At 42.9% G+C, this 25,220-nt stretch overlaps 1 protein-coding gene across 1 annotated transcript in view; it reads left to right on the top strand.

Annotated features, from left to right (window-relative positions):
• BRF1 (BRF1 RNA polymerase III transcription initiation factor subunit) overlaps positions 1-25,220 on the top strand; it is a 359,625-nt gene that overhangs the window by 194,291 nt on the left and 140,114 nt on the right. The window contains 4 exon segments of the mRNA XM_042446801.1: positions 238-387; positions 4,455-4,464; positions 4,770-4,820; positions 11,137-11,169. Of these exon segments, the coding sequence (XP_042302735.1) occupies positions 238-387; positions 4,455-4,464; positions 4,770-4,820; positions 11,137-11,169 (244 nt within the window).

The following is a 25,220-nucleotide window of genomic DNA, read 5'->3' as shown; positions in this document are numbered from 1 at the left end:
TCCCCTTCCACTGGTGAAGAAGGCCTCTGCTAAAGCAAAGACTTTCCCATAAACTGAAGGCCTTCTTATGTCTACATCACTGAATAAAACTCAACATCTAAAGCTGGAGAAACAGCAGTGGAATAAACTGTTTTCTCTCAGTGAAGTCAGACATCAGAGAAGGCTTTTTTGTTTAAGATGTACATCTGGGAAGTTAAAGGTCATGTTCAGAAATAACTGGCTCTTGTTTTGCTGCAGATCCATGTTTATATATTCCTCGCTTTGCACACATGCTGGAGTTTGGCGATAAGAACCATGAAGTCTCAATGACAGCTCTGAGGCTCCTGCAGCAGATGAAGAGAGACTGGATGCACACGGGGCGACGGCCCTCTGGCCTTTGTGGTGCAGGTATGGAGAAGATTCCAGAGAGCGTTACTTTTTTTCAGAATTATGCTTTGTATTCTGTCACACAGAAATTTGTCTTGGTTAAATCAGTCAATTGACTTAAGATTTCTTGACTTGGTTGACAGCTGGTAAATAATTATTGTCTGAAGTTGTTTATCATGCTGACCCTACTGTCAATGAATTTTGTTGTGTTATTCCACATTCTAGTTCTAGAACAAGGAGAAAAATATCTCCCTGTCAGGTCTCTGGGACAGCTTAATCATTGTAATTAAGACTATAGTATCAGAAGGCAGAAACATATCTAATACACAGTATCAAAAGTGCATGTAAAAGCGATGATTACAGAAGTGGTAGGGTACACTGAGTTTATCTTCTATTCTCTCTTCCCAAAAGGAAAACTTTTGGCCAGGATCCTATGGGGCAATATACTAGCATAAAAGGGTTATCCCAATGGTCTCAGTTCTGCAGGCTCATGAAGTGAGGCAGTGATAGTCACAGAAGGAGAAATCATGCTAGCTCTGTGCCATCTGGTGCTCCAGTGCTTGGCTTTCAGGCAGAAGGAGGCCCACAGAATCAGACAGTAGTATAGAAATTGTTTGATCAGTTGCTTGGGAGAGGCGATTGTCCAAGTCTCCCCTTCCCATACTGCCTTGGCTCCATAGAAACCCACTTCTTGGAAATCAGGTATTTGAGAATCTGGTAATGCAGTTAGTAAACTTCACTTCCAGCTACTACAGTACTACCTTTTTTCTTCTTTCCTCTCAGTTGCCCTTTAGATTTCTTCACCTCTACCAGTGCCATTATCCTCACTGGCAGAGCAAATAATATCTCATCAAGCATTTTTTATTCTGGACCTTATCACACGTGGGGGGGGGGGGGGGTTTGCAGCTCAGATCCGCAGTCACTCCTGTTCTAGCAATGCAAAGCGTGATGTTTTTTCACACCAGATCCAGAGTCACTCCTATCTAGCAATGCAAATTCACATTAAAACGTGATGTTTTACCACACCTGGTTGCCTTTCCATCATCCTTCCGAATTGAGGGGGAAGCAAAGTCAGTTCTATTCCAAGCAAGTCACGTGATGCGGATTCAAGCAAAGCGGAGTGAGTGCACATTGTATTACCACACCGGAGGCTTCAACAATTTGAATCGGCACCCTTGCACATGCTCAGTGGGGCTCTGGATGCTGCCCCCTCCTTAGCTGTCATCCTTCATGGGGTGAAGAAGCAGTCAGGGAATGATGGGATAGGTCACTGGGGGTTGCTGCGGCCAGGATTGGGATGCAGGAGAAGGCAGAGGATGATGGGATAAGTCGCTGGGGGTTGCTGGGGCCAGGATTACGATGCAAGAGAAGGCAGAGGATGATGGGATAGGTCGCTGGGGGGTCCCTGGGGCCAGGATTGGGATGCAGGAAAAGGCAGAGGATGATGGGGTAGGTCGCTGGGGGTCCCTGGGGCCAGGTTGGGAGACAGGGAAGGCAGGGGATGATGTGATAGCTCTCTGGGGGTCCCTAGGGCCAGGATCTGGTGCAGTAAAAGGCAGGGGATAATGGGATAGCTTGCTGGGGGTCGCTGGGGCCAGGATTGGGAAGCAGAGAAGGCAGGGGATGATGGGATGGGTTGCAGGGTGGCAGAGGGGGCAAGATGGCATGAAGGGAGGAGGGGGAATGACAGGGCAGGACGCAGGGGGCCAAGGGGGGTGACATCGGAGTGGTTTCCACACCAGACCAATTCGCAGTGCAATCGAGTGAGCCTGGAAGCGAATTCTGTGAAGTCACTTTTCTTTCGGGTTTACCAAATGAGGGGTCACTTGGAATCACTGCAGAAGCACCTCACAAGGAGCTCCCATAGAAGGAATGGGTCTGATAACACATTCACGTTACGACATGAATGCCCCCATCATTGAAAGCACAGTCACATCGGATTGACCTGCAAAAGCTCCAAAAATCTCCGTTTGATAAACCTCTCTGTTTTAACATCCTCCCTGCAGTTTAACAGTTTCCATCTAACTATGGCTGTCTTTCCTTTATCAAAGGAAGTTAAATCAATCCAAAACATCATGGGAAAGTAAACATCAGATTGAAAGTATACACGTTACTCTTTAAATACACCCCCATTCTTTTGTCTGACCTTTTAAAATATTGCAGTCTTGTGTTTCACTGATCAGAGGAGTGGAAACAGAGAGTATAAGTACAGCCTTTGGAATCTGGGGAGAAAATAAATGTATACAGTCGGCCCTCCTTATATGTGGATTTGCCATGCACGGATTTGAGCATACGCGCATGGCAAATCCGGGGAAATTGTCCCCAATGGCGACGTGTGTGCATGCGGACCACCATTGGGGACAAAAGTCCCTCCCCTCCCCCCTCCCCCTCCTACCTACCTACTACCTACCCTCCCTCCCCCCCCATCCCCCCCCTTACCTGCTCCATCACCACACGGCTGCCTTCTCCGCCGCCGCCACGGTTCAAGGGCCAGGTGCTGCTCATGGAGGCCAAGAGGCCTCCAGGCTGCACCCGGCCCTTGACGGCGGCAGTGGGCACGAGGAGGACAAAGCTTGGCTTCATCTTCCTTGCCGCCACTGCCACCACTGCCACCTAAAGGGTCGGCTGCAGCCTGGAGGCCTTGGGCTCCAAGCTGCCTGCGGCCCTTGAACTGCGGCGGCGGTGAGGAGGATGGAGCTAGGCCCTGTCCTCGCCGCCGCGCGGAAGAAGGGCCGGGGGCAGCCTGAGGCCTCTGGGCCTCCAAGCTGCCCCCGGCCCTTGAACTGCGGCGGCGGGCGAGGAGGATGAAGCTGGCCTCGTCCCCTCGCCGCTGCCGCGGAGAAAGGGCCAGCTGCAGCCTGGAGGCCTCTGGCCTCCAACCTGCCCCCGGCCCTTAAACTGCGGTGGTGGTGAGGGGACGTGTCTGGCCCCATCCTCCTCCCTGCCGCTGTGGAAGAAGGGCCGGGGGCAACCTGGGGCCTTGGGCCTCCAAGCTGTCCCCGGCCTTAAACCGCAGCCAGCCCTTCTTCACGGCAGCGGCGGGAGGACGAGCCTTGGCCCCATCCTCCCCGCTGCCGCAGAGGAAGGGCCGGGGCGCCGGAGGCCTCTGGGGCTCAAGCTGCAGCCGGCCCTTGAACCGTGGCAGCGTCGAGGATGTGGGAGGCGGCGGCGTTGCCAATGGAGGAGGTAAGCGGGGAGGGGGAGGGAGGGTAGGTAGATGGGGGGAGGAGGGAGGGAGGGAAAGGAGGAGGGGGGGGGAGGAGAGGGACTTTTGCCCCCGCGCGCCACTTGGGGACACAATGAGACTTGAGCATCCGCGGATTTTGGCATATGTGGGGGGGGGGGTCTGGAACGGATCCCCCACGTTACCAAGGGCCCACTGTCTTTGATGCATTGTTGTGTGGCTACCCTTTTCTTCTTTCCTGCCCCTACCCAGGCATGGAAAATCCTATAGTTCCTATAGTTCATAGACATCTGGGCCTTTTCTATGGCCCCAAAGACCCCTTCCCTATAAAACTGTTCTTCATATAAATGGGAAAAAATGCTGTTTCCACTTCTGAAACCTTTCATTGTGGTGCTTTTGCCTTAACAAGGGTGAACAAAGTGCCGGAGCTCTTGGGCTTCTTGGTCACTTCTTCTTGTTAAAGAAAAAAGAAAAAAAAGGTTCTCTTCTGGTTCTAATATGCCCCAGGGAAAACCATGCAGAAAATGTCTGCACAAACCCCCAAGAGTGTTTGGGGGCTCTTTGGGAGGGTGCAGTTCCCAAAGTTTCCTGGAGATCAGTGCAACCCCTTAGCCTTCACACCTTCTTAAAACAGTGTTTATTTTATTTACTTCCCCAGGAGTGTTACAAAGTAGGAAGGGACTTTATTGTTTCATAGGGAGCTAAGAATTGACCCTCAAATGTCTTAGATTGCTCCTCTGTCTTAGTCTTGAGCATTAATGTTCTTATTAGCATAATCCCACCCCTTGATTGCAAACTGCTTATTGATTATGACAGCAGTGCTTCCATCAAGGTGTCTCTTACTTTCTCCTATTCGTCTCTGATCAAAGTGCATACATTTGGGCAAGGTCAATGCACTTTTGAGCCATACTGGAGTACTTTCCCTGTTTGTGTGTCTGTCTATAAGTGGGGCAGGTACCAAAACTACAACATTGCGTTTTTGCATTTACCAAACTTCTCTTGTTACTGGTATTTAATTTTATTGCATGCAAAAAAGTTTTTTTTATGAAGTCCAATTTAATCACTCAGTATTCCAGCCCAGAGCTAAACATCAATATTTTAAAATTAATAGGAGAATTAGAATTTCAGATGGTACTTCCATGATCACCATATTCCCTTGCTTTTCTCCCATGACTTCCTTTGTGTGGGCCTTGCCCTGTTTATGCTCCAGCTCTTCTAGTTGCGGCAGAATGCATGATTTTCGGCGCACTGTGAAAGAAGTCATCGGGTGGTTAATTGGTGAATCTCCTTAGGAAAAGGTAGGTCAAGTTAAAGGGAAGGGTATTCCCCCCACATTTGACTTGGGATACAAACCAGTGTTGCTTGCTCTCTTGTGCTGCCAAGAGGATTGTTTTTCCTTTTTAGAAAGTCATCCTTCATAGGACAGGCCTGGCAAGCTATGAAGCAAACAGCCTCCACCGACTTCTACTTATCTGGGGTTGTGATGCAATGAACAAGAGGGTCAGGGTGGTAGTGGTATGAAGGCTGTATCTAAATATGGGCTTGGAGGTAGTTCTCTAGCCCACTATCTTCAAGGTCAATTGCCAGTGGTGGATTTCAAGAGTGGAGGGCTTATTGGGGAGAAGGCACTACTCTGCGACTAGGTGAGGCCAAAAGATTTGGTACTCCACTATACAGTCACCCCTCCACATTTACGGATTTGACTTTTACAATTGCTTATTCACGGATATGAGTAACATGTTATCTCTAGGGATCTCTAGTTCTCCACTTAACTCTGCCAGAAATTGACAACGAGTTGCGTGGAAGACCTAGAATTCCAAGATATAGCCGTGTTAGTCTGCAGATCAGTATGTAGGAGCTCTTGTAGCACCTTTGAGACTAACTGAAATAAAGAGTTGGCAGCATGAGCTTTTTGTAGACTTCAGTATGCATCTGTAGACTAATATGAAAGCTCCATGCTGCCCACTTCTTTATTTCAGTTAGTCTCAAAGATGGAAAACTAGAGTTTCCTAGAGAAAACATTTCTAGACATTTGTAGGACTCCAATTTGATTCTACGGCCAACTCCAGATGGATGTTGACCATGAGTTGCACTGGAGGAGCTAGAGATTCCTAGATAGGTGTTCTCTCAGGTAAAAAACATAGTGTTTGTGGGTTTTCCGCTTTCATGGGGGGGGGGGGGTTCCTAACCACAGCAAATGTGAGGGGCCCACTGTCATAGTAGGAATGCCAATCAGAGATGAATAGCCTCCAGGTGCAACAGTAAAACCTTTAATATTTGGCAAGATTCCCTGTATCACTTAACATCAACATTGTTTTAAACCAAGTGGATTTCCGCCCCTTTGGCATTTTGTTTTATTTTCAGCACTCCATGTAGCCCCTGGAGTGTCCTAAGGCATAAAAGTGGACCCTCTACAGTTGTCCACTGCAGTCCACTCTGTTGAACTTACTGAGAGCCCGTGTGCACATGTACAGTATGCAGTGTACCGAATCCGACCTGCAAACTTTCTATTGCAATAACAGGCATAGAATCATAGAATTGTAGAGTTGGAAGAGACCAGAGGGCCATCCAGTCCAAACCCTGCCATGCAGAACTCTCAGTCAAAGCATCCCTGACAGATGGCCATCCATCCTCTGCTTAAAAACCTCCAAGGAGGGGACTCCACTACACTCTGGGGAGTGTGTTCCCACTGTCGAATAGTCCTTACTGTCAGGAAGTTCCTCCTAATGTTGAGGTGGAATCTCTTTTCCTGTTGCTTGCACCATTCTTCCGGGTCCTGTCTCTGGAGCGCAGAAAACAAGCTTGCTCCCCTCCTCAATATGACATCCCTTCAAATATTTAAACAGGGCTCTCATATCACTCTTAACCTTTCTTCTCCAGGCTAAACATCTCCAGCTTCCTAGTTGTTCCTCAGGGCATGGTTTCCAGACCTTTCACTATTTTGGCTGCCCTCCTTGGCACTTCCAGTTTCTGAATGTCCTTTTTGAATTGTGGTGCCCAGAACTGGACACAAATTCCAGTTCCAAAGCAGTACAGTGGCACTATTACTTCTCTTGATCTAGATAGACACTATACTTTTATTGATGCAGCCTAAAATTGCAGTGGCTTTTTAGCTGCCACATCACACTGTTGACTGATGTTCAACTTGTGGTCTCCCTTTCACATGTAGTCTCATTCAGCCAGGTGTCCCTCATCCTATATCTGTGCATTTCATTTTTCCGCCCTAAGTGCAGTACCTTACATTTCTCCATGTTGAATTTAATTTTGTTAGCTTTGGCCCAGCTTTCTAGTCTATTCAGGTCATTTTGAATTTTCATCTTGTCCTCTGGAGTATTAGCTGTTCCTCCTAATTTGGTGTCTGCAAATTTGATAAGTATGCCCCCAATTCTGTCATCCAAGTCATTGATAAAGATGTTGTATAGCACTGGGCCCAGGACAGAGCTCTGTGGGACCCCACTGGTCACTTCTCTCCAGGATACCTACCATATTTTGAAAATCTCTTTGGGATTAGATTTTATGTTTTAATCTTCGCTACGCGGTTGTGCACGGCAGAAAAACCACTTTAAACTGCCATGACTTAATGGTATTGTATCTGGGAAGTAGTTTTTTGAGACATTTACCCTCTCTGTCGAGAGCTTTGGTGCCACAACAAGCCACAATTCCCAGAATTCCATAGCATTGAGCCGGGACAGTAAAGGTGTGTCATAGTGGATATTTTGGCAATGCAGATGCAGCCTTAATCCCACAACCATCACAGGTCTTTCTAGTGTTGAAATTGGAGAGGGATTTTTGGTGGTAGCCTCAGTCTGTGGAACTGAGACGTGTTACAGACCGCCCTTGGGGCGGCCTGTAGGCGCACCTTTCCCCGCCGGATCGGAGCCTCAGTGGCCAGAGTGACAGCCGCTGAAGCCCCGACCGCCACTTTCCGGGCTGCGGGGAAGCGGCAAAAGGCCCCTTCCCCACAGCCTGGAAAGGGGTGTCCTTGGGGCTTCAAGCCCCAAGGACACCCTGGGGCGGCGGGGAGAAGAGAAAGGGGCCATTTGGCCCCTTTCTCCTTTGGTCCGCTGGCGCACCCGTCGAAGGCTGCACCCAGCGGACCAAACCAGGAAGGAGCTCGGTTTCGGAGCTCCTTCCGGGGTTGCGGAAAGGGAGCCCTAGGCGCCCTGCCGCGACCCCAATACGTCACAACCACGCCGCCATCATTTGGAGGCGGCGTGGCCGTGACGTATCGATGATGGCGGCCATGTGGAATGGCTACTGCCATTATGTGCGCGCACAGCGCGCACTGAGGTTAGGGCGGTGCAGAAGCACCGCCCTGCCTTAACCCTAGTACACAGCCCTGCGCGTACTTTTATAAGCCCGTGTGTAAATGAGCCTGAGACTCCTTGCACGGGAGGCTAGACTGGCTCCTTCTCTGCACTCCTTTCACTGACAGTAAAGATATTTATTTAAACAACTATTGAGGATCATTTGTCGGTAGAAGGGTGTTTGTGCACCTAACTGTATCTTTTTGTTAGTTTTTTAAATGGTTCTAATATCTTTTAAAATCCATGTGTGTTAATAGATAGCTTTTATTGTGCTTTAACTTTTTTTCTCATCAGGTTTTTAGCTCTATCTTGTTTTAATCTTCTTGTTAGCCACCGTGTTCCCATATTAAAAGAAAAGCATAATGTAATAATAATAATAAATAAAATCAATTAAGTTTGCTGCTGATTTAAATGTGACTTCATTGATTTAACATTTAAATCTCCCCATGCTTGTAAGACAGCAAACTCCCTTGTGAGAAAGTTGCCAAGAAAACTTATGATATGCTCACCTTAGAGTCGCCATAAGTACAAAATGAGACTGGGAGGCACACAACAACAATGGTTGTGTTAATGAAACACGAAAATGTACCCTTTTTACGTTATGTGATCAGAAGGGTCTTGTGTCATTCAATTTACAGGATGTGCTGATGTACTGTTAGGGTGGAATTGTGGGTTGCTAGACATGTGGTTGGAAGCTATGTCTGTGGATGGGGGTGTGTGTAGAGCTACTCAGTACAGCGTGGAACAGGACTCACATGGAGGAAGTACATAACCCCGCAATTCTAAGGGCATGCTACATCGGAATGTGAGTTCCACGTAGCCATCATGGGTTGCAGCCATTCATAGACTCATCCTGTAGTAGAATTCAAAGATATAATCATGTTAGTCTGTAGAATAAGTATGCAAGAGAACTTCAAATAAAAAATAATAATTATTTTTATTTCCTCCCGCCCCCCTACCCTATGTGATTGGAGGTGGGATTCTAGTACCTTTGAGACTAACTGAAAGAAAGAGGTTGCAGCATGAGCTTTCGTACACTACATGTAAGCTATTTCCTCATGAATTGATGTCATGGAACAGACGTAAGTTCCTCAGCTCATTGCTGCCAACCCCTTTTGTTTCGTTAGCCAAAGGTACTACAAGACCTCTATATACTATCCTGGTAATATTTATCATGATTGCTTGATTCAGAGCAAAGTCCAGGCTTTTCTACGAACACAAATTGAAAACTCTCATCTAAATGACCAATCTTTTGATTAACCTACTATTGTATAGTTTCTGTTTTCCATGAATTTGTGAAATCCTTTTGTAAGCTTCCAAAGCAAGTTTAGGCTTTCTAACCATTTGGGAGCCACTTGAAAGTTAAAACTTACTGGCAAACTTATGGAATTCAGATGGCTTGAAAGTTTGTAGCCCACTGAGCAAATACTTTGCAGATTCTAAATGATTGGATGGGATATGGATAGTGCAGCCTCATTTCATTGAGGATGGTAAATGCGTGGAATTGGTAGTGGAGGCACATTCATTTGAGCATTGTTTAAAATGAAGGAGCATAACTGCAAATCGTGCTTTGAAATGTGTACTTAGGTCAGTGCACATCAAGTAATTGACAGTGTTATACTTTGACGAGGTAAACGTGACAGCTGAATTATTTTCAGGAGCTATAATTACAACTGTATTTCACAAATCCATAAAAACATGATTGATGTTCTCCAAAAACCCCACATAAATGGCATTTATCATCGGAGTTTTCAAAACAACCTTTTGAGTAAGCTTCCTGAGCACAATATTTTTTTTCCTTCAAGCTTTAGATTCTGAAAGGTCATAAGCAGAAGTGTGACTGAATTAATAGGAACTTGTTTCACACCTAACATTTACTTTAAAAAAAAAGAACGCTTAAAACCCACATCGTTGAAACAGGGAGCCAGTTCAGATATTAGCCTTTGCATTTGAGGAAGAGAAATGAGAGTAGACTTTATATACCCTCTCCTCATCTCTCCTCTTTCAGCTCAGTCAATCTGAGGAGGGCTCAGTGGCATGGCACCTGCTTTACATGCAGAAGGTTAAGACATGGCATCGCTGGGTTAGATACACGGGCTTGCTGGACTAGAAAAGGATCTAGAAGTCTTAGTTGACCACAAGCGAACAGAGTCCGCAATGTGATAGCGGCAGCCAAGAAGCCACATGATTCTTGGTTGCATCAACAGGGAGTATAGTGTCTAGATCAAGGGAAGGAAGTCCACTGTACTGCTTTGGTCAGGCCTCACCTGGAATAATATATCCAGTTCTCGGCACCACGTTCAAGAAGGATGTTGAGAAGTCGGACATGTCGGGACCAAGATTCGACAAAATGGTGAAAGTCTGGAAGCCATGCTCTATGAGGAATGGTTTAGGGAGCTGGGAATGTTTTAGCCTGATGAAAAAAGGTCAAGAGGCATGATGTTTAAATTATTGAAAGGATGTCTATTGAAGAGGGAACAGGCCTTGCTTTCCATGGCTCCAAGATGTAGAACTAGGAGCATGAATTCAGATACAGGAAAAGAGATTCTACCTAAATCTCAGGATGAACTTCCATACAGTCAGACTGTTTGATAGTGGAATATGCTGCCTCGGAGTGTGCTGAAGGTTTTAAACAGAGGCTGGATAGCCATCTTTTGGGAGAGCTTTGATTGTGTATCCTGTCTTGGCAGGGGTTGGACTGGAGGACCCTTGGGGTCTCTTGCAACTCTATGAGTCTAACCTGAATCATATAAAGTAGTTTCCTAGATTTCATTTCTATCTCTCTGATCATATAATTGCTCCTAGTTTCAGTCTACCTTGAAGTCACTGTGCTGGGAGAGGACAGCCCTAATCTTAAACATGAGTGAATGTCCAGACAGTCCTAACTTAAACATAAGTGATATTGAGATAAAATATTTTTCAGATGGATACTATTACTTATTTACTGATTGTTGTTTCACAAAAGGCTGAAACTCTGCGTACATTCCTACAGTTGGCCCTTCTTATACACGGATTTTTTATACACAAATTCAAGGTACACGTTTTGAAAATGTTAAAAAAGTATAAATTTCAAATACAAACCTTGATTTTCCATTTTTTATAAGGACAACCATTTTGCTATGTCATTATATTGTAATGGTACTTGAGCATACATGGATTTGTTATACGGGGGGGGGAGGGGATCTTGGAACCAAACCCCAGCGTATAATAGGGCCACTGTAATTTGTATAGTCCATCCTTTTACTTAATGCTGCAATATGAACATATTTGGTATAACAGAGTTCAGCTGAAGAAAGCATTACTCCGTAGGAGGTATTTACTCTTGTACCAACTAATTCCTTCCCCATCAAAATATGATAGTGAGCAATTTAGCTGTGCTTCCTGGCAGGACAGGGTCTTTGACTAGGTCACCCTTGCAGTCCCTTCCCTAGTTCTATGATCTGTAATTCTTTGATATATATTCTTTGATGTGATTAATGAAGAAGGCAGATGGAGGGAGTAATCAGCAATACTGTGCTTCCACATGTGCTTAAAGAAATTTTCTGCACACTCCAAGGTCAACCGTTAAGCACAATGTAGAACCATGTCAATAGGAGTTACCCTTCATCTAGACATATCTTAATTTGTTCATGGGTTGCTCCTCACTGTTATGTATGCATTAGCTTGCTTCATACATGTATTTTTTAAAACAAGGATCTCTCCACAGAGACTATGCCGCCGTGGAGTTGGAGTGAAAGAGAGCTTTTCTAGAATGTGAATAAATCGGTGACTCCACTCTACTTTAGGTGTTAAGAGCTGAAATCTAAGCAGGAGCCCTAGCTCAGATCCAAGGTTCTGCCACAATGGGTATCATTGATGTCTAAACAGAATCCCAGTCTGGCCAGGATGTCTTTCAAGACCTTCTTACCTCAGGGGGGCCAGTGGTCAGAGTTAATGGGTAGAGATTCTTTTATTGCTCAGGGAAAGTTTCTGATTATGTGGCCCTGATGGTTTGAAACATGGGACATCAAAAATTTAACCTCCAGAGTTTCTTCTATATTCTCATATCATAAACCTTAAATATATTCTTCACATAAAATGTAGAGAGGAAGTGATGTATGCAAGACATGCCTCTCCACCAACTTGTATCCAAATACTGGTATCCTTTTATTCATAAGTTCTAGTTTAAACTCATGTAAACTGGAAACCACACATGCTTTTGCCTGTATTTTTGTGAGATAATATGGGACAAAAATTGCTTCAGCATCTTTTTGTTGTTTGTTGTAGGGTGAGTCAATTCATGTTACTGGATCCCTTTGTGCACTGTGCATAAAGAATGGAAGAAGTGTGGAAATCTGTTTCTGTGCATGTGTAATTGCCAATGTTCTGTATTGTATTTGTCATGGGCACTGCATCAAACAGAAGCAGGCAAGGTTATATTCCAGGGAAAAGCATGCAGTTCGGTGGTTAGAGGATACATGTCAGTCAAGATCTTTGAATCAGCTGTCAAGCAGATGGCTGACTTAAGGAATATTGGGATGTACCAGAAGGAAAAGAATGTTTGTTATGAATGGAAGTGCCAAGCTTATTTGGAATCTGGCTACATAATTCACATTGGAGATGCCCCAAGAATTGCTTTGCTAAATTAATAGTGTCCTAAAATACATATCAAATAAGTTCAAAAGCAGTAATCATCGGCTGAATCACAAACATCTTGCTGGTAAGCTAGGTAAAAAATCCAATTGAGATAACCTCGCATTTCTCCTTCAATAGTTAGCTGGGCAACCTCTGTGATTTGTGTCATTCATTCTCCCCACTCTGTAAATTTTCTTCTTTATGAGCCTAAAATTCAGCAAAGCCGTTTACTACAAAGACACTAAGAATTAGTTGGGAGACTTCAGTACTTTCATTTTCACACACTTGCTTAACTATAGTTAACATCCTCTGTCAATTGCAGTGTAGCAAGCAGAAATCCAGTACAAAAAAAACACAAAAACCACAAACTCACAGATTTTGTTGTTTCTTCTTTTGTCCTTAAGATGAGCATTGATGCATAGAGAGGATTTATGGGTCCCCAAAGATTTCTTTGACATAGCCTGTGGCAGTGTAAGAGGATTGTCTAACTATGGTGGATTCATTATGGTTTTAAAGGCAGTTGTCTCCCTGAGTTCAAATTTTTCAGAGCATCTTTTGAATACAATACACAAGTCATACTTGATACCAGGTGTATCTGTTAACTAAAACGGTTTACTGAACTAGCAAAATGTTCTTCATCGGTGTTCTCTGTGTGTTGTCTGTGTTCAAGCAAGAGTTGCATAGTTAGAAAACCTCACATTGTATTGCAGGAGCTTTAGGAGATGCATCAGTCGCATTTCTGCTACCATGTATCAGAATGACTTATTGTGGCATCCCTTCTCTGTAGGAGGAGCAGACCAGCTTGATGTTTGAATGAGCCATGGCTTTGCCCTTTATAACTGAGGTCTAGGTTTTTGAAGCAATTACTTCTGCTGTATAAAGCTAGCCCACAGATTAAGATTACTGGGGAAGTCTCTTCTTGGGTTTACCTTTTCTTGCTGCCTATCAAGACCACAGGAAGAGTGTTCTGGTAGTACCTTCATCTCACAGCTAGGCTGTAGAATCTCTCTCAAGAGGCTTATTTGGCCTCTTGCTATCTGTGTGCCTGCTTTGTGGCACTGCCACACAGGAATAAACAAGGCTCTCCCAAAGTACTCCTGTTTGCCTGTTTTTGGTCAAGTAGAAACCAGCTCCAGGTGGCAGCATTGACATTTTGTGTGGGTCAGTTCTATGATTTCACACCACTTCAAGGCCTTCCTTTCCTGGTATAATTACATCAGTAACTGAAATTTTGGGCTTAAATGTTGTTGCATAAATAATCAGATGAGGAGTTTAAAGATCTGGCAGATGAAAGAAAAAGCTTCTTCTTCACACTTGGTAGCAATGAACACCTAGATCCTCCAAAATTTAAAACTTGTAATTTTCTTTCTTTCTTTCTTCCTCCTTTTCTGGTTCATTGGATCCTTGATTCAAAGGCCTGGGGTTACTCTTGGATAATTAGTTTTGTGACATAAAAGGCTGCAAGGAGAACAATCAGGAGATGAAAAGGAGGTGTCACATGTGGAAATGACCACAGGAATCAAAGTGAAGGAGTTGAGTTTTGTTTGGAGAAAGACTTACTTGCTACTTCTGCCGACTCCTATCCTCGAAATGAACTGATTTGGCAGGACAGTCCCGTCAATCCTCTGGTTGTGTTATGGTGATCCTAAAGGCACACCAATATGGGTTTTCTCTGGCAAATTGTTCAGAGGAGGTTTGTTATTGCCTTCCCCCGAGGCTAGGGCCGTGACTTGCCGGGGTCACCCAGTGGGTTTCAGGTCATGAGCTGGAAATGGAACCCTGGTCTCACGAGTCGAGCCCCAACAGTCAAACGGCTACAAGCCACATGCTGAACTGTCATACCTGGCTGCATACAATACTTGCAAGTGTACATTATTGAGTGAACATTTTAAATGTAGTCTATCAATGCAGTATTGTTTAGTAATTAGCATTCCTTGCATTCGAGATAGGAAGCAGAATACCTAATGTGATAGTATAAGAGCTAGTGTTAGAGCAGAAAAGGCCCATTTACTGAGTGTCTTGTTCCAATAAGTCAACAGATGCTTCAGTGGGAGTCCAAGAATAGGACATGAGTGCTACAGCGCCTCCTGCTCAAAAACACATACATTTATTATCTCTGATGTTAATATGTATCTGTTCAATTTATTGTCATTGATAAATCCTTATGCTCCCATGAATTTGTCTAACTTTTAAAGAACAGAATGATAAAAAAAAATTGAACAGAATAAGCAATAGCAATAGCAAGTCATTTCTATACCTCTTATCAGTGCACTTCAGCACCCCCTAATCAGCTCCAATATGGTAAGCCTAATGCCCTGAGAACAAGCGTGGTTATCATTTAGCGACACTCAGAGGATTGCCAGGCTCCATCGATCCTAGCCCGCTGTTTTTTTGGTATTGAACTACAACCTGTGGTTTGTGATGAGTGGCGGCATACAGCATTTAACAAGCAACCACCAGGACCCTTTCATTGGAGCATTGCATAACAGCTGGATTCGCGTATTGAATATTTACTAATCTTGATAATAGTTGCAAAGAGATATGCTATTATTTATTGTATGCATGTGGAAAAGACATCTTAATTGATGTTTAAACTTTTCAGTATGAGCATACAGTGTACACCCTGGATAACTCAATTGATCGCTGTTATCAAAATTTGACGGATACGAAAAAGTTGAGATTATAAAAAAACTGTTCCGGGTTAACGATTATTTTTTTCCGGGTTTACAAAAAAAATATCGGCGCGAAATTCCAAATGCGCGGCTAGCGGGCTTTCCAGCCGCTACCGCGCTTCGGAAAAGCCTTTTCGGGTTGCGAAATGTATCGGGTTTAGAACTCTCCGCGGCGGAACGAATTAATTTCGTAACCCGAGGACTACTGTATTGTTTATGATCTGGCTTTTGGGGCCTTGATCACTTTTGACTAATAGAATAGGTTACTGAAAGAAGAAAACATTTTAAGTTAAGAGAGTGAGGCTTGAATAATTATAAGCATATTTAACTGCTGAAAGGAAGATCGGAGCCACCTCTTTTCTTCCTCCGCCTCTTCTTCTCGCACTCTTCGCTTTTCTATTTCCCTCATTTAATTTTATACGTACATTATGGGTATTTTTAAAAATAGTCAATATATATATTGTTAAAAGTATACTGTATTGTTTATGATTAACAATATGGTTATGTGGCCTTTTTGAGATGAAAGTGTAAATTTTTTTCCTGCACTTTAATGGATACTTCATACTATGAAGTTTCACTTATAGTCACTGACTTGGCAGGAAGAGGAATTTAATGAATTATTTTAAATTGGTTTTTTGGCTGAGTTATTTATGTAGTTTGTCATGTAGTGGGGAAATGGTTTTAAAATCCTTTTGGGTGTGTCTGCTATGAGAATAATGTATAGAAATGTTTACATTAAAAGGTATATTTAATGCTTTTAGACTTACAAGTTGGAAGATACACCTGCAGTCAGTGACAATAGAGGATTATTACATATGATTTGGAAGAGGAAGTGATCCTCCTTCATTTACAGCTGTCAACGAAAGATGAAGATTAAGCAGGTGAATTCTTTCCGCGCTGCATATGCATATGTTCCTTTATTCCTTTTGGTCAGAGAAGGAAACATCTCTTGCTCGCCTATCTGTACAGTCCAATTCTCCATTATCGTCTGGTTTGGAAAACCAATATGTTGCGAAAAAATTAGTTGAACAACATTTTGAACAAAGAGTATTTTACAATCGGCAAAGGGATACAACACGTAATCAAAACCCACTGCATAAAAACAAAAATTAATTTTGTTATTGCTGAAATCCATCATAGTCCCTTTAGATCAGGACAAACCATAGTAATTACATAACAGCTTTCTGAATAAGTAATATTTTTTTTAAAAAAGCATATATTTCAACCTTTCTCATAAAAGTCTGAATGTCAGGCTTCTTGTGGGAGTAATGTTTCCCAAACACCACCACCAAAAGGCCCCCCCTCTGAGCCCTTGTTAGTTTACGTCTCTGGAATGTAAGGCAAGTGTCCAAATAAACACTGAAAGAGTAAGAGTGCATGGTCAATGATCTAAAGTGCATTCATGTCCCAAATTCAGGTAAATAATTGCCGTTTTGTTGAAATCCAACAGACCTCCTTGTTGTTTTCTTTAACTAATCTCATCTTGGATACTGAAGATACATCAGATGTGTCTTACATACGTCTACCTGTAACAAGGTGATAATTTGAGTGCACAGGTCTGATGAAAAATTCAAGTTCTTAGGAATAATCTCAAATTTTATAATCTGCATGGAGTTTGTGCGTTTGGGCCAAAGATAGATTTAGCTGGGGGTCTCAATATTATTTCATCTTAAGCCATGGTTTTTGCAGGGCTGCTATTCCCCATGAAAATCATGCTACAGAAGGCTATATCGCTAAAAAGAGGGAAAGTTTTGCTGAGTGGTCTAAGTTGCATTCTGGGTACTGTTGAATGATCATGCTGGTGAATAATCAAGATATTACTCAAAGGGCTAATTCTCTTCCTCCCCCAATGTGCCTGATATTGGACTAGATTGGACCAATATAAGGCCACTTTTCATGTTTTCCATAATGTTCCTATGATATCTATTAACTCAGTGCTGGATAATATACTAGTCTTTTTGTGTTATATTAGTCATTAGTCCGCACAGTACTTTAAATTATGTAAGAACAAACGAAGACAAGTCTATTGCCTCAAAGGATCTTACAAAACAAGAAGGAAGTGTGGCAAAAGATAACAAAGATGAATGTGAGTAAAAGGTCATGTCAGAGCTTTTACGAAACAAAGTTTTAAGAAGGGATTAGATATAATTGAAATGGCACCATACTTTCGACAAGGGATACCAGATGTATGGGCAGTAAGGAGGAAAGGAAGAGCCATTTGAAAGCAGGCCTCCCTTTCAGTGTCAAAGGAGCAAAGGAGTGATAGAGTTGAAGGAATTACTGTTGGAAAAAAAAAGCCAAGCAAAGTTGTAACTTTGGATGGTTTTAAAGGATGTGCTTTTAGGGAATGGATTGAGAATTAGTTTGAAGGCTGTGGGAATCATATATAGGGGACAGAAAATCAGCAATTAGTTTGAGAGCAGTGTTTTTGGAGAGAGACAAAAAGACAAAGGTATGCAGGGAATGCTCATAGACAGGAAGGCTGGAGAAGTCAATGTAAGGTCAGCACTGCATTGGTTCTTGCTCCTGCTTTGGGCCCAAGGATTTGAAAAGCTGTTACGGTTATTCTCTGCATTGTCCCTGGCAGACTACCTGCTGTGCACCAGTTCTCCCCGATCGCGCACACCTCACCTCACTGTGCCATGACAAAGTAATTCTGACTTACAAGAGTTTGGAATCTTTCATATGATAGGGCTAAGCTTATTTTGTTGCATGTAAATTCCTTCTCTTCTGTATGCCACATTCATTCTTCCACCCCAATTAACAAAGGCCACACTGGAAAGGTATTGCTTGTAATTGGTTCCCCCCGCCTAGCTTTTCAGGGTTCTGCTCTCACTAGAGATACCTGGGACTAGGGGAAAATGCAGCATAACATAGAAATTCTGTGATTTGACAGTCAATTTAAAACAGCACTGCTGGTTAATTATGATCAAATGTGTTGGACTTGCTCAAAATGTAGCTTGCAAACATGCAGAGTGTCACTAGAGTTAGCTTCTGAGCTGATAGATATTTCTGAATAAATACGGATGTTTCAGAGAAATGATTATGATTGTTTTTATTTTTAAAAAGAAATTGGATGCTGTGTTTAAATATCCTCCATTAGGTTCTGTAGAGGATATTGGGGGCTATTTTCCAAAGTGAGTTTTTCCCAAAGTGAGTTTTAACCCATGAAAAAGATAAAGGTAAAGGTAGTCGCTTGACATGAATGTCTAGTCATAAAAGACTTGTGGGGGTAGTGCTCATCGCTACTCTCGGTTTCTAAGCCAAAAGAGTCCAGTGTTGTCTGAAGCTAACTCCGGAGGTCTGTGGCCAGCATGATTACACTGAATGCTTTACCTACCTTCCCACCGAAGTGGTACCATTTATCTACTTGCATTTGTATGCTTTCAGACTGCTAGGTTGCAGAATCTGGGACTGTGACATGGGGTCAACCCATCAGCAGACATGGACTACAAACGCCAACCTTCCGATCTTCTGTTAATCAGAAGTGGGTCTAACCACCAAGCCAACCGACATCCCCATGAACGCTTTATGCTCAATAGATCATCAAAGGAAGCTCAATACTAAAATAATAAAAACAGGCCTGAGGTGCATAAAAAATCTTGTTCCCTGAGGATGTGTTTGTATCTAAAATCGGGGCAAACAGGTGGCTAAGAAGATTTAACTGTAATGATGTATGCTAGGAACAAAATTAACTCAGACACACTTTGTTTTTGGTAGCAGCACCTTGAAACTAACTGATTTTTTCAATTTTTAGCATGGGCTTTCATGGATATAACTCCGCTCTTCTTCAAGTGTAAGTACAGGTGTATTAAAACCTCAGGTTAGAAAGTATATTTATACATTTGTGGGAATGGGAATAGAACGTAATAGGAGTCAGAGAGATGCAAATCATGTCCCTTGCCCTAAAGTTCAAAAGGCGGTGAGCAAGGTGATAGAGGTCTTTCAGATATTTATTTGGGTCAGTTAACGTTGATGTGTGAAAGCAATAAATCTATTCTACCAAAAGTTGGTAATCCAAAATTCTCTCTGAAAGATTCCTGTTGTTATAGTGTAGTAGTGAGAGATCCATGTATAATATAGTTGGTATGCCATTGTCTTTGTTCATACATCTACTAAGGGATTAGAATTTGAATTAAATATAATTCAATTCAACTGTTTCTCTTTCTAGTCCTTCCTTTATAATTTCCCCTTGTTCAAGAACTGTGACTTGTAAATCCTTTTTCTGTGTCCATGAAATTGAATTGTTGTGCAACTAGTTTTTGGTATGATAAATAATATTAATATAATAATAATAATAATATAATATAAATAATATAATTTATTCTAGCCTGCCATCACAAGATTCCGGCCGGTCTACAAGAGTACAACATATCAGTTACAATAGAGTTAAAAAAATCAAACCCTGAAACCCTAGACCTACCCCCCCATTCCTAGTACTAAAACAAACAGAGTTAAACAGTAATAGTAAAAACATTAAAAACATAAAGACATTAACAAAAAAAAAATAGGCAGAAAGATAGGCGGGGAAGATAGACAGATGAGGGGACAAATATCTCTAGATCTGGGTTGGTACTAAGTTGGAAAGGCCATTTCTAATTTGCCATTTCTAATAGCCAGATTTGTTCCATTTTATCTTCTTGCCATAGAGACTGTTTTCTGTTTGTCTAATGTAGAAATGTAACAGGGGCATTTACTGGCATAAGAATGGCATATATACACATTGGATGGAAGAGCAAAGCAAATGCGCCTCCCATGTGCATATTTGGCAGGGTGGTCAATAATCATGCGTACCGAAAAATCAAATGGTAGCAGTTGGAGATATGTGTGCTCCTCAATAGTTAAACTTGGAAAAGTTAGTGTTTTTGGGATTACACCTCCCAGAATCCGTATATATTTCTATTCACCAGTCCAGCAAGCCCGCAGTCTTGGTTTTATCTTTGACTCTTCTCTGTCTGTATCCCTCAGATCCAGACCACAGCCAAGGCTTGTAGATTCTTTCTATACAATATTGCCAAAATCCGCATACTCTCCGCCTCTACTGCCAAATCCTGGTCCATGCCCGATGATCTCACGACTTGATACTGTAATGTCCTCCTGGTGGGCTTCCTTTTCTCACCTCCGTCCTTATATCTCTGTCCAGCATTCAGCTGCACGCATTATCACTTCCACCCACCGCTCCGACCACATCTCTCCTGTGTTGGCATCCCTTCACTGGCTCCTCTCCCTTTCGCATTCCGTATAAGCTCCTGCTGTCGACATTCAAAGACCTCCATGGACTGGCCCCTCCTTACTTATCTGACCTTCTTTCTCCTCACCTTCCCACCAGGGCCCTCCGTTCTGGTAGTCAAGGTTCCTGTCCCAGGCCCAGGATTTCTCTGCCCCTACCCGGATTCGCCCCTTTCACTTGCTGCCCTCCACTCCTGGAACCTTCTCCTCCACAAGCAAGAGCCATCACTTCTTTAACCAGCTTCAAAACGGAGTTGAAAACCATCCATTGCAGAAAGCCTTCCCAGGCATGCATAATTGTCGCTTACTCATCTGATTTTTTTGTTGCTGTTATCGATCCATTTCCTGTATTGCTATGTACTGTATATGTATTATCCTACTTGTGAGATGTATTTTCCCTGGATAATGATTACCTTCCATTGTAGAAGCCAAGCCCTCCCTTCAGTCCATCTGCCTTGGTCCAGGCCTCGGAGGTGAGAGGAAATGCTGGACCCTTACCCTTTCCCGTCACCACCCCTTCTCCTTCTGTGTCATGTCTTTTGTAAGCCTGAGGGCAGCGGAACGTCTAACTAAAAAGATTTGATGTACAGCGCTGTGTAAATTTACAGCGCTCATAAATAAAGTTAATAATAATAATACATAATAATATATAATAATAATAATAATAATATAATAAATATATATTTTAATATTGTGGTTGATTTATTTGTTATAGAGAATATAGGAAAGATATATGTATATAGTTCAAGGTCCGGTGGCCTGGCAGTCAAACAGAAATCACATGCAGGAGGGAGCAGAAAAATACTCGAGACCCTGGAAAGCTGCTGCCAGCAAAAAAAACACTGGCCATAATGATGGAGAACTAAACATGCGTATGAAGACGAGCTCAGGGGTTTTGGTTTATAAAAGAGTATGATGTAAGCAGGCATAAAAGGTTTTAAAGTACATTGGAATATTAATAAATTGTAAGTATTTTAAGTGAAATCATAAACATTAAATAAAAATGGGTTTACATTTACAGATTTGGCAATGAAGAAAAGTGAGATAGGAAAGGAGTATTTGCTTTGCAAGATTACCAGGATTCAAAGTAATCTTGTTAAATCAATTGCCGACCCTGTATGCACGACAATCCATAGAGGTTCATGTGTATAGAGAGAGACTTTGGCCATTCACAGTTATGGCAAGCATGCTGCCTGGACCTTGTCCTTTGCCTCTCGTTTACCACAAGGTGAAAATCCTGCAGATACGTAGAGGACTAAATTGGAAGTCTCATTAAAATATAAAACCTATAAATGGCCATAAATGAGTGTGGCGTGTTGTTAACAGGCTAGTTTTGGTGATGGCGAGTAAACATCCCCGGGGCCCAGGTTCCTGATTCCCTCATTCTCCCGTGGCCCATCTTATGATGTCGAGACAACAGAGGGATATCAGGTCTTTACTTTGTAATTGTTGGTTTTTTAATGCATGACCATTGGTGGTGTTTAATATGTTATACCTGTTTAATATTGTATTAAGGGGGGGATAGCTAAGTGTATTTTAATTGTCATATTTTAATATTTTACTGTTGTTAACAGCCACCGGAATTGGTTTGCCAGAGGCGGTATACAAATAATATTATTAGTAATTATTATTATTAGTAGTAGTATATTATAGTATTACAAATTGCTGTTCCTGATGAACCTATTATATCTGGCAAACAGGGTAAATGCACGGCGAGTCAGTTGCAGTCTCCACGTTAGGAATGATGTACACTGTGTGTGTCGATGCCAATGTGTGATTGCGTCCCTTGATTTCGCGGTTGTACTTTTGAATCTGCATGCCCTGGAAGCATTAGAGCACATCTCCGCAGAGAATTACAAGACGTTTGTCTCACAGCGCACTACCGTATGCCTTTTCAGGTTATCTCTCTTCCATCTAAGGCCAGTCGTTATTTAAGTTATATGGCTAAATCTCACATCTTCTATCTTCTCCCAGAAATAGGACCAAGGCATCTCACACAAATAATAACGCATAAACAATTAACAGAGTTTTTAAAAAAGACAGGCAAAAAGTTAAATGATAAAACACAGGTTTAAAAACCAATACATATATTAAGTCTAGAAATGTTGGTCAAAAGACTGACATCCTGCTCCCCCCCCCGCCCCCCCAATGTGGATCAAATACCCATGGGTCAATGGAGTACTGTATTTTTAATTCCTCCCCTTCTGAGTAGAGGGTGGCGAAAGGGAAGAGGATAGTGCTTCCCAGGAGCACCAAAAGAGACCATCCACCTCTGCTCTTTCCACCAGTGTGCTAGTCGGCCGTTATGATGTGTCGACTGGAAAATGGCAGTAGTAGTTTGACCAATCTTTGTACTTCATCAAAGAATGGCATGAGAAATCAGGACTTTTAGATGATCTAATAAGACGTTCTGTATGGAAATATGGTTAACTTCAATCCTTTACACATCCTTTGTGACAAGCCGCCTAAGTTGTATCCTTGACTGTCCTGAGTCATAGCAAAAGCCATATGTACGGTGCTGAACCCACGTCTTTTGTGGCAGGCGATTGGGACTTCTAGTATCCCACCCCGCTGCAAACCAATTCCGGTAACGACCCCCGTTAATATAGGGTGGGTTCACACATAATTATTCCATATATAGCGGGAGAAACGATAAGTGGCCGACACGTCTTTAAGATGAACAAACCATTACTTTATTGAACAATGGCTTAAAAACAGTTCAGGCTCAGTCATCCTTTTGTTACAAATGTATTCTTCCCCTCGTTACTATTTTCTTCTTCCCTCTACACGCCCGGCTTGATCTGCCATAGGACTTCTCTGTCCTCTCTGGTAGTCTGGTAATAGCCCAGGGCCACTACGGCTGCGCTATATCTCACCAAACTAGTAAACTCAAACCCCTCTAATGCCGTGGGGTGGTTACTAGAGGCGCTCTGTCTAGACACCTTTACCGTTGAAGCTCCTGTCCCCTCTTTTCAGACCTACTCAGCACTGTCTCCCCACTCGGCCTCCAGCCTCTCCACCCTGGGTTCTAAACCCTCTAACGGCCTCATAAATGGGAGTGTGCCAACTAGACTCATCCCCAACAACACCTGGAATGTCACAAATCCCCCTCTTTCAGTGGCTGGCCCGCAGACGCACTCCTATTGTCAGCTGGTGTCTCCGCCGTTACAACATCCCCTAAGTTTTGCCTTGACGTATCCATGAGTCATATCAAAAGCCAGAAGTCGGCCCCAAATCTTCCCATGACTTAGACTGGGTTTGACTTATAGGCGAGTGTATACCTATGATTCCAAACTCGGTTGAATTGAAAGACCATATCCATTTTCCAAGTATAGCCATCCCTCTGTACCACTGATTCCGCAATCCACAATTGCCGACCATCTGTGTTTAAAAAAAATATTCACCAAAAAAATAACTTCCAAAAAGGCAAACCTTTGATATGACGTGTAATATAGGGACAACCATTTTACTCTGGTTACTCTGGCCATTGTATTAATGTGCATGAGCATCCCGATTTTGGGTATCCACAGGTTCGGAAATTAAACCCCGAGCAGCACCAAGGACCCAATAGTAAACACACAATACTGGTTTATCATCCCATCTAGAGTAACCGCTTTAATTGCAAAGGCTTGCTAGAAATAAACTTCCTTATTTGCCAGGTGGAATTTTAAATATTGTAGGTTTTTATTGGTAACTACTTTTTTTTTAACGCTGTCATTGGGTCCCTTCTGGTAGTAAAGGTGGCAGTATAAATGAAGCAAACAAACAAACAAAGAAAAAAAAAATAAAAACAGAATAAGTACAACATGGAGTGGGCAAGTATCATCTCCCTTGTAAAGGAATTGTTTGTTTGAACTGGACTGTGAAGTGCTCTCTAGAGACGTCAGGCAGAGAATGGATATTCTTACCATCGCTACCTGATCTTTTAAATGAAGGTCAGGGGATGGAATCTAAAAAATTCGTGGCGCATGGCAGGCGCTCCTGTCCACGACTAAGTCTTGTGAGAGATGACATGTTGGGCTTTGGGCAAGTTGTTGTCACATACCTCCAACATTCCCTCGAAGAGTAAGCTGGGATACTCTGACCAGAAGCACCAGCAGAGGTGGGTAAAATGCAAAGGTTTAAGGAGGAAATCATACAAGCTAGGGAGAGGCTACAGATACTTGCGTTTGCATGCATCGACAAGAAGTGCAGGTGCTGCCGCTGTCTCAATCCTCTCTCTCTCCCAGCTGAGTTAACTGAGTGAAATTAGTTTTGCAATTTGTACTCGTTTTGCACAACTGAATAAGCTGAAGACAAAGGATGGAAGAGCAGAGAAAAACTGGGACATTTAAAAGCAAACTGAAATGTGGATGACAGAATTATTAATTTGACTGTTCTTGCCAAATTGGAATCATAGATCATAGAATTTAAGAGTTGGAATAGACCACAGGGCCATCCGGGTCCAACTCCCTGCCATTCAGGGAGTCACAATCAAATCACCCTGACAGATTGGCCATCCAGCCTCGGTTGAAAAGACCCTCAAAGGAAGGAGACTCCCACTACACTTTGAAGGGAGTTTGTTATCCTGTCGAACAGCCATAATGTCATGAATATTCCCCCCTACTGTTGAGTTGAAATCTCATTTCCTGTAGAGTTTGCAACATTGTTCAAAGCGTTCTAGTCCTCTGACAGGCAGGAGAACAAGCTTGGCTCCCTCCTCAAACATGACCATCCCTTCAGATATGTTAAACAGGGGCTAGGCTATCACCGCTTCCTTACGCGGCACCAGGCTAAACGCCCCCAGCTCCCTAAGTTGTTCCCGCATAGGGCATGGTTTCCCAGACCTTTCATTTCACACAAATCACC

This window comes from Sceloporus undulatus, chromosome 1 (assembly GCF_019175285.1).
Source record: "Sceloporus undulatus isolate JIND9_A2432 ecotype Alabama chromosome 1, SceUnd_v1.1, whole genome shotgun sequence".
Taxonomy (NCBI): domain Eukaryota; kingdom Metazoa; phylum Chordata; class Lepidosauria; order Squamata; family Phrynosomatidae; genus Sceloporus; species Sceloporus undulatus.
This window is presented reverse-complemented; position numbering and strand designations above follow the sequence as displayed.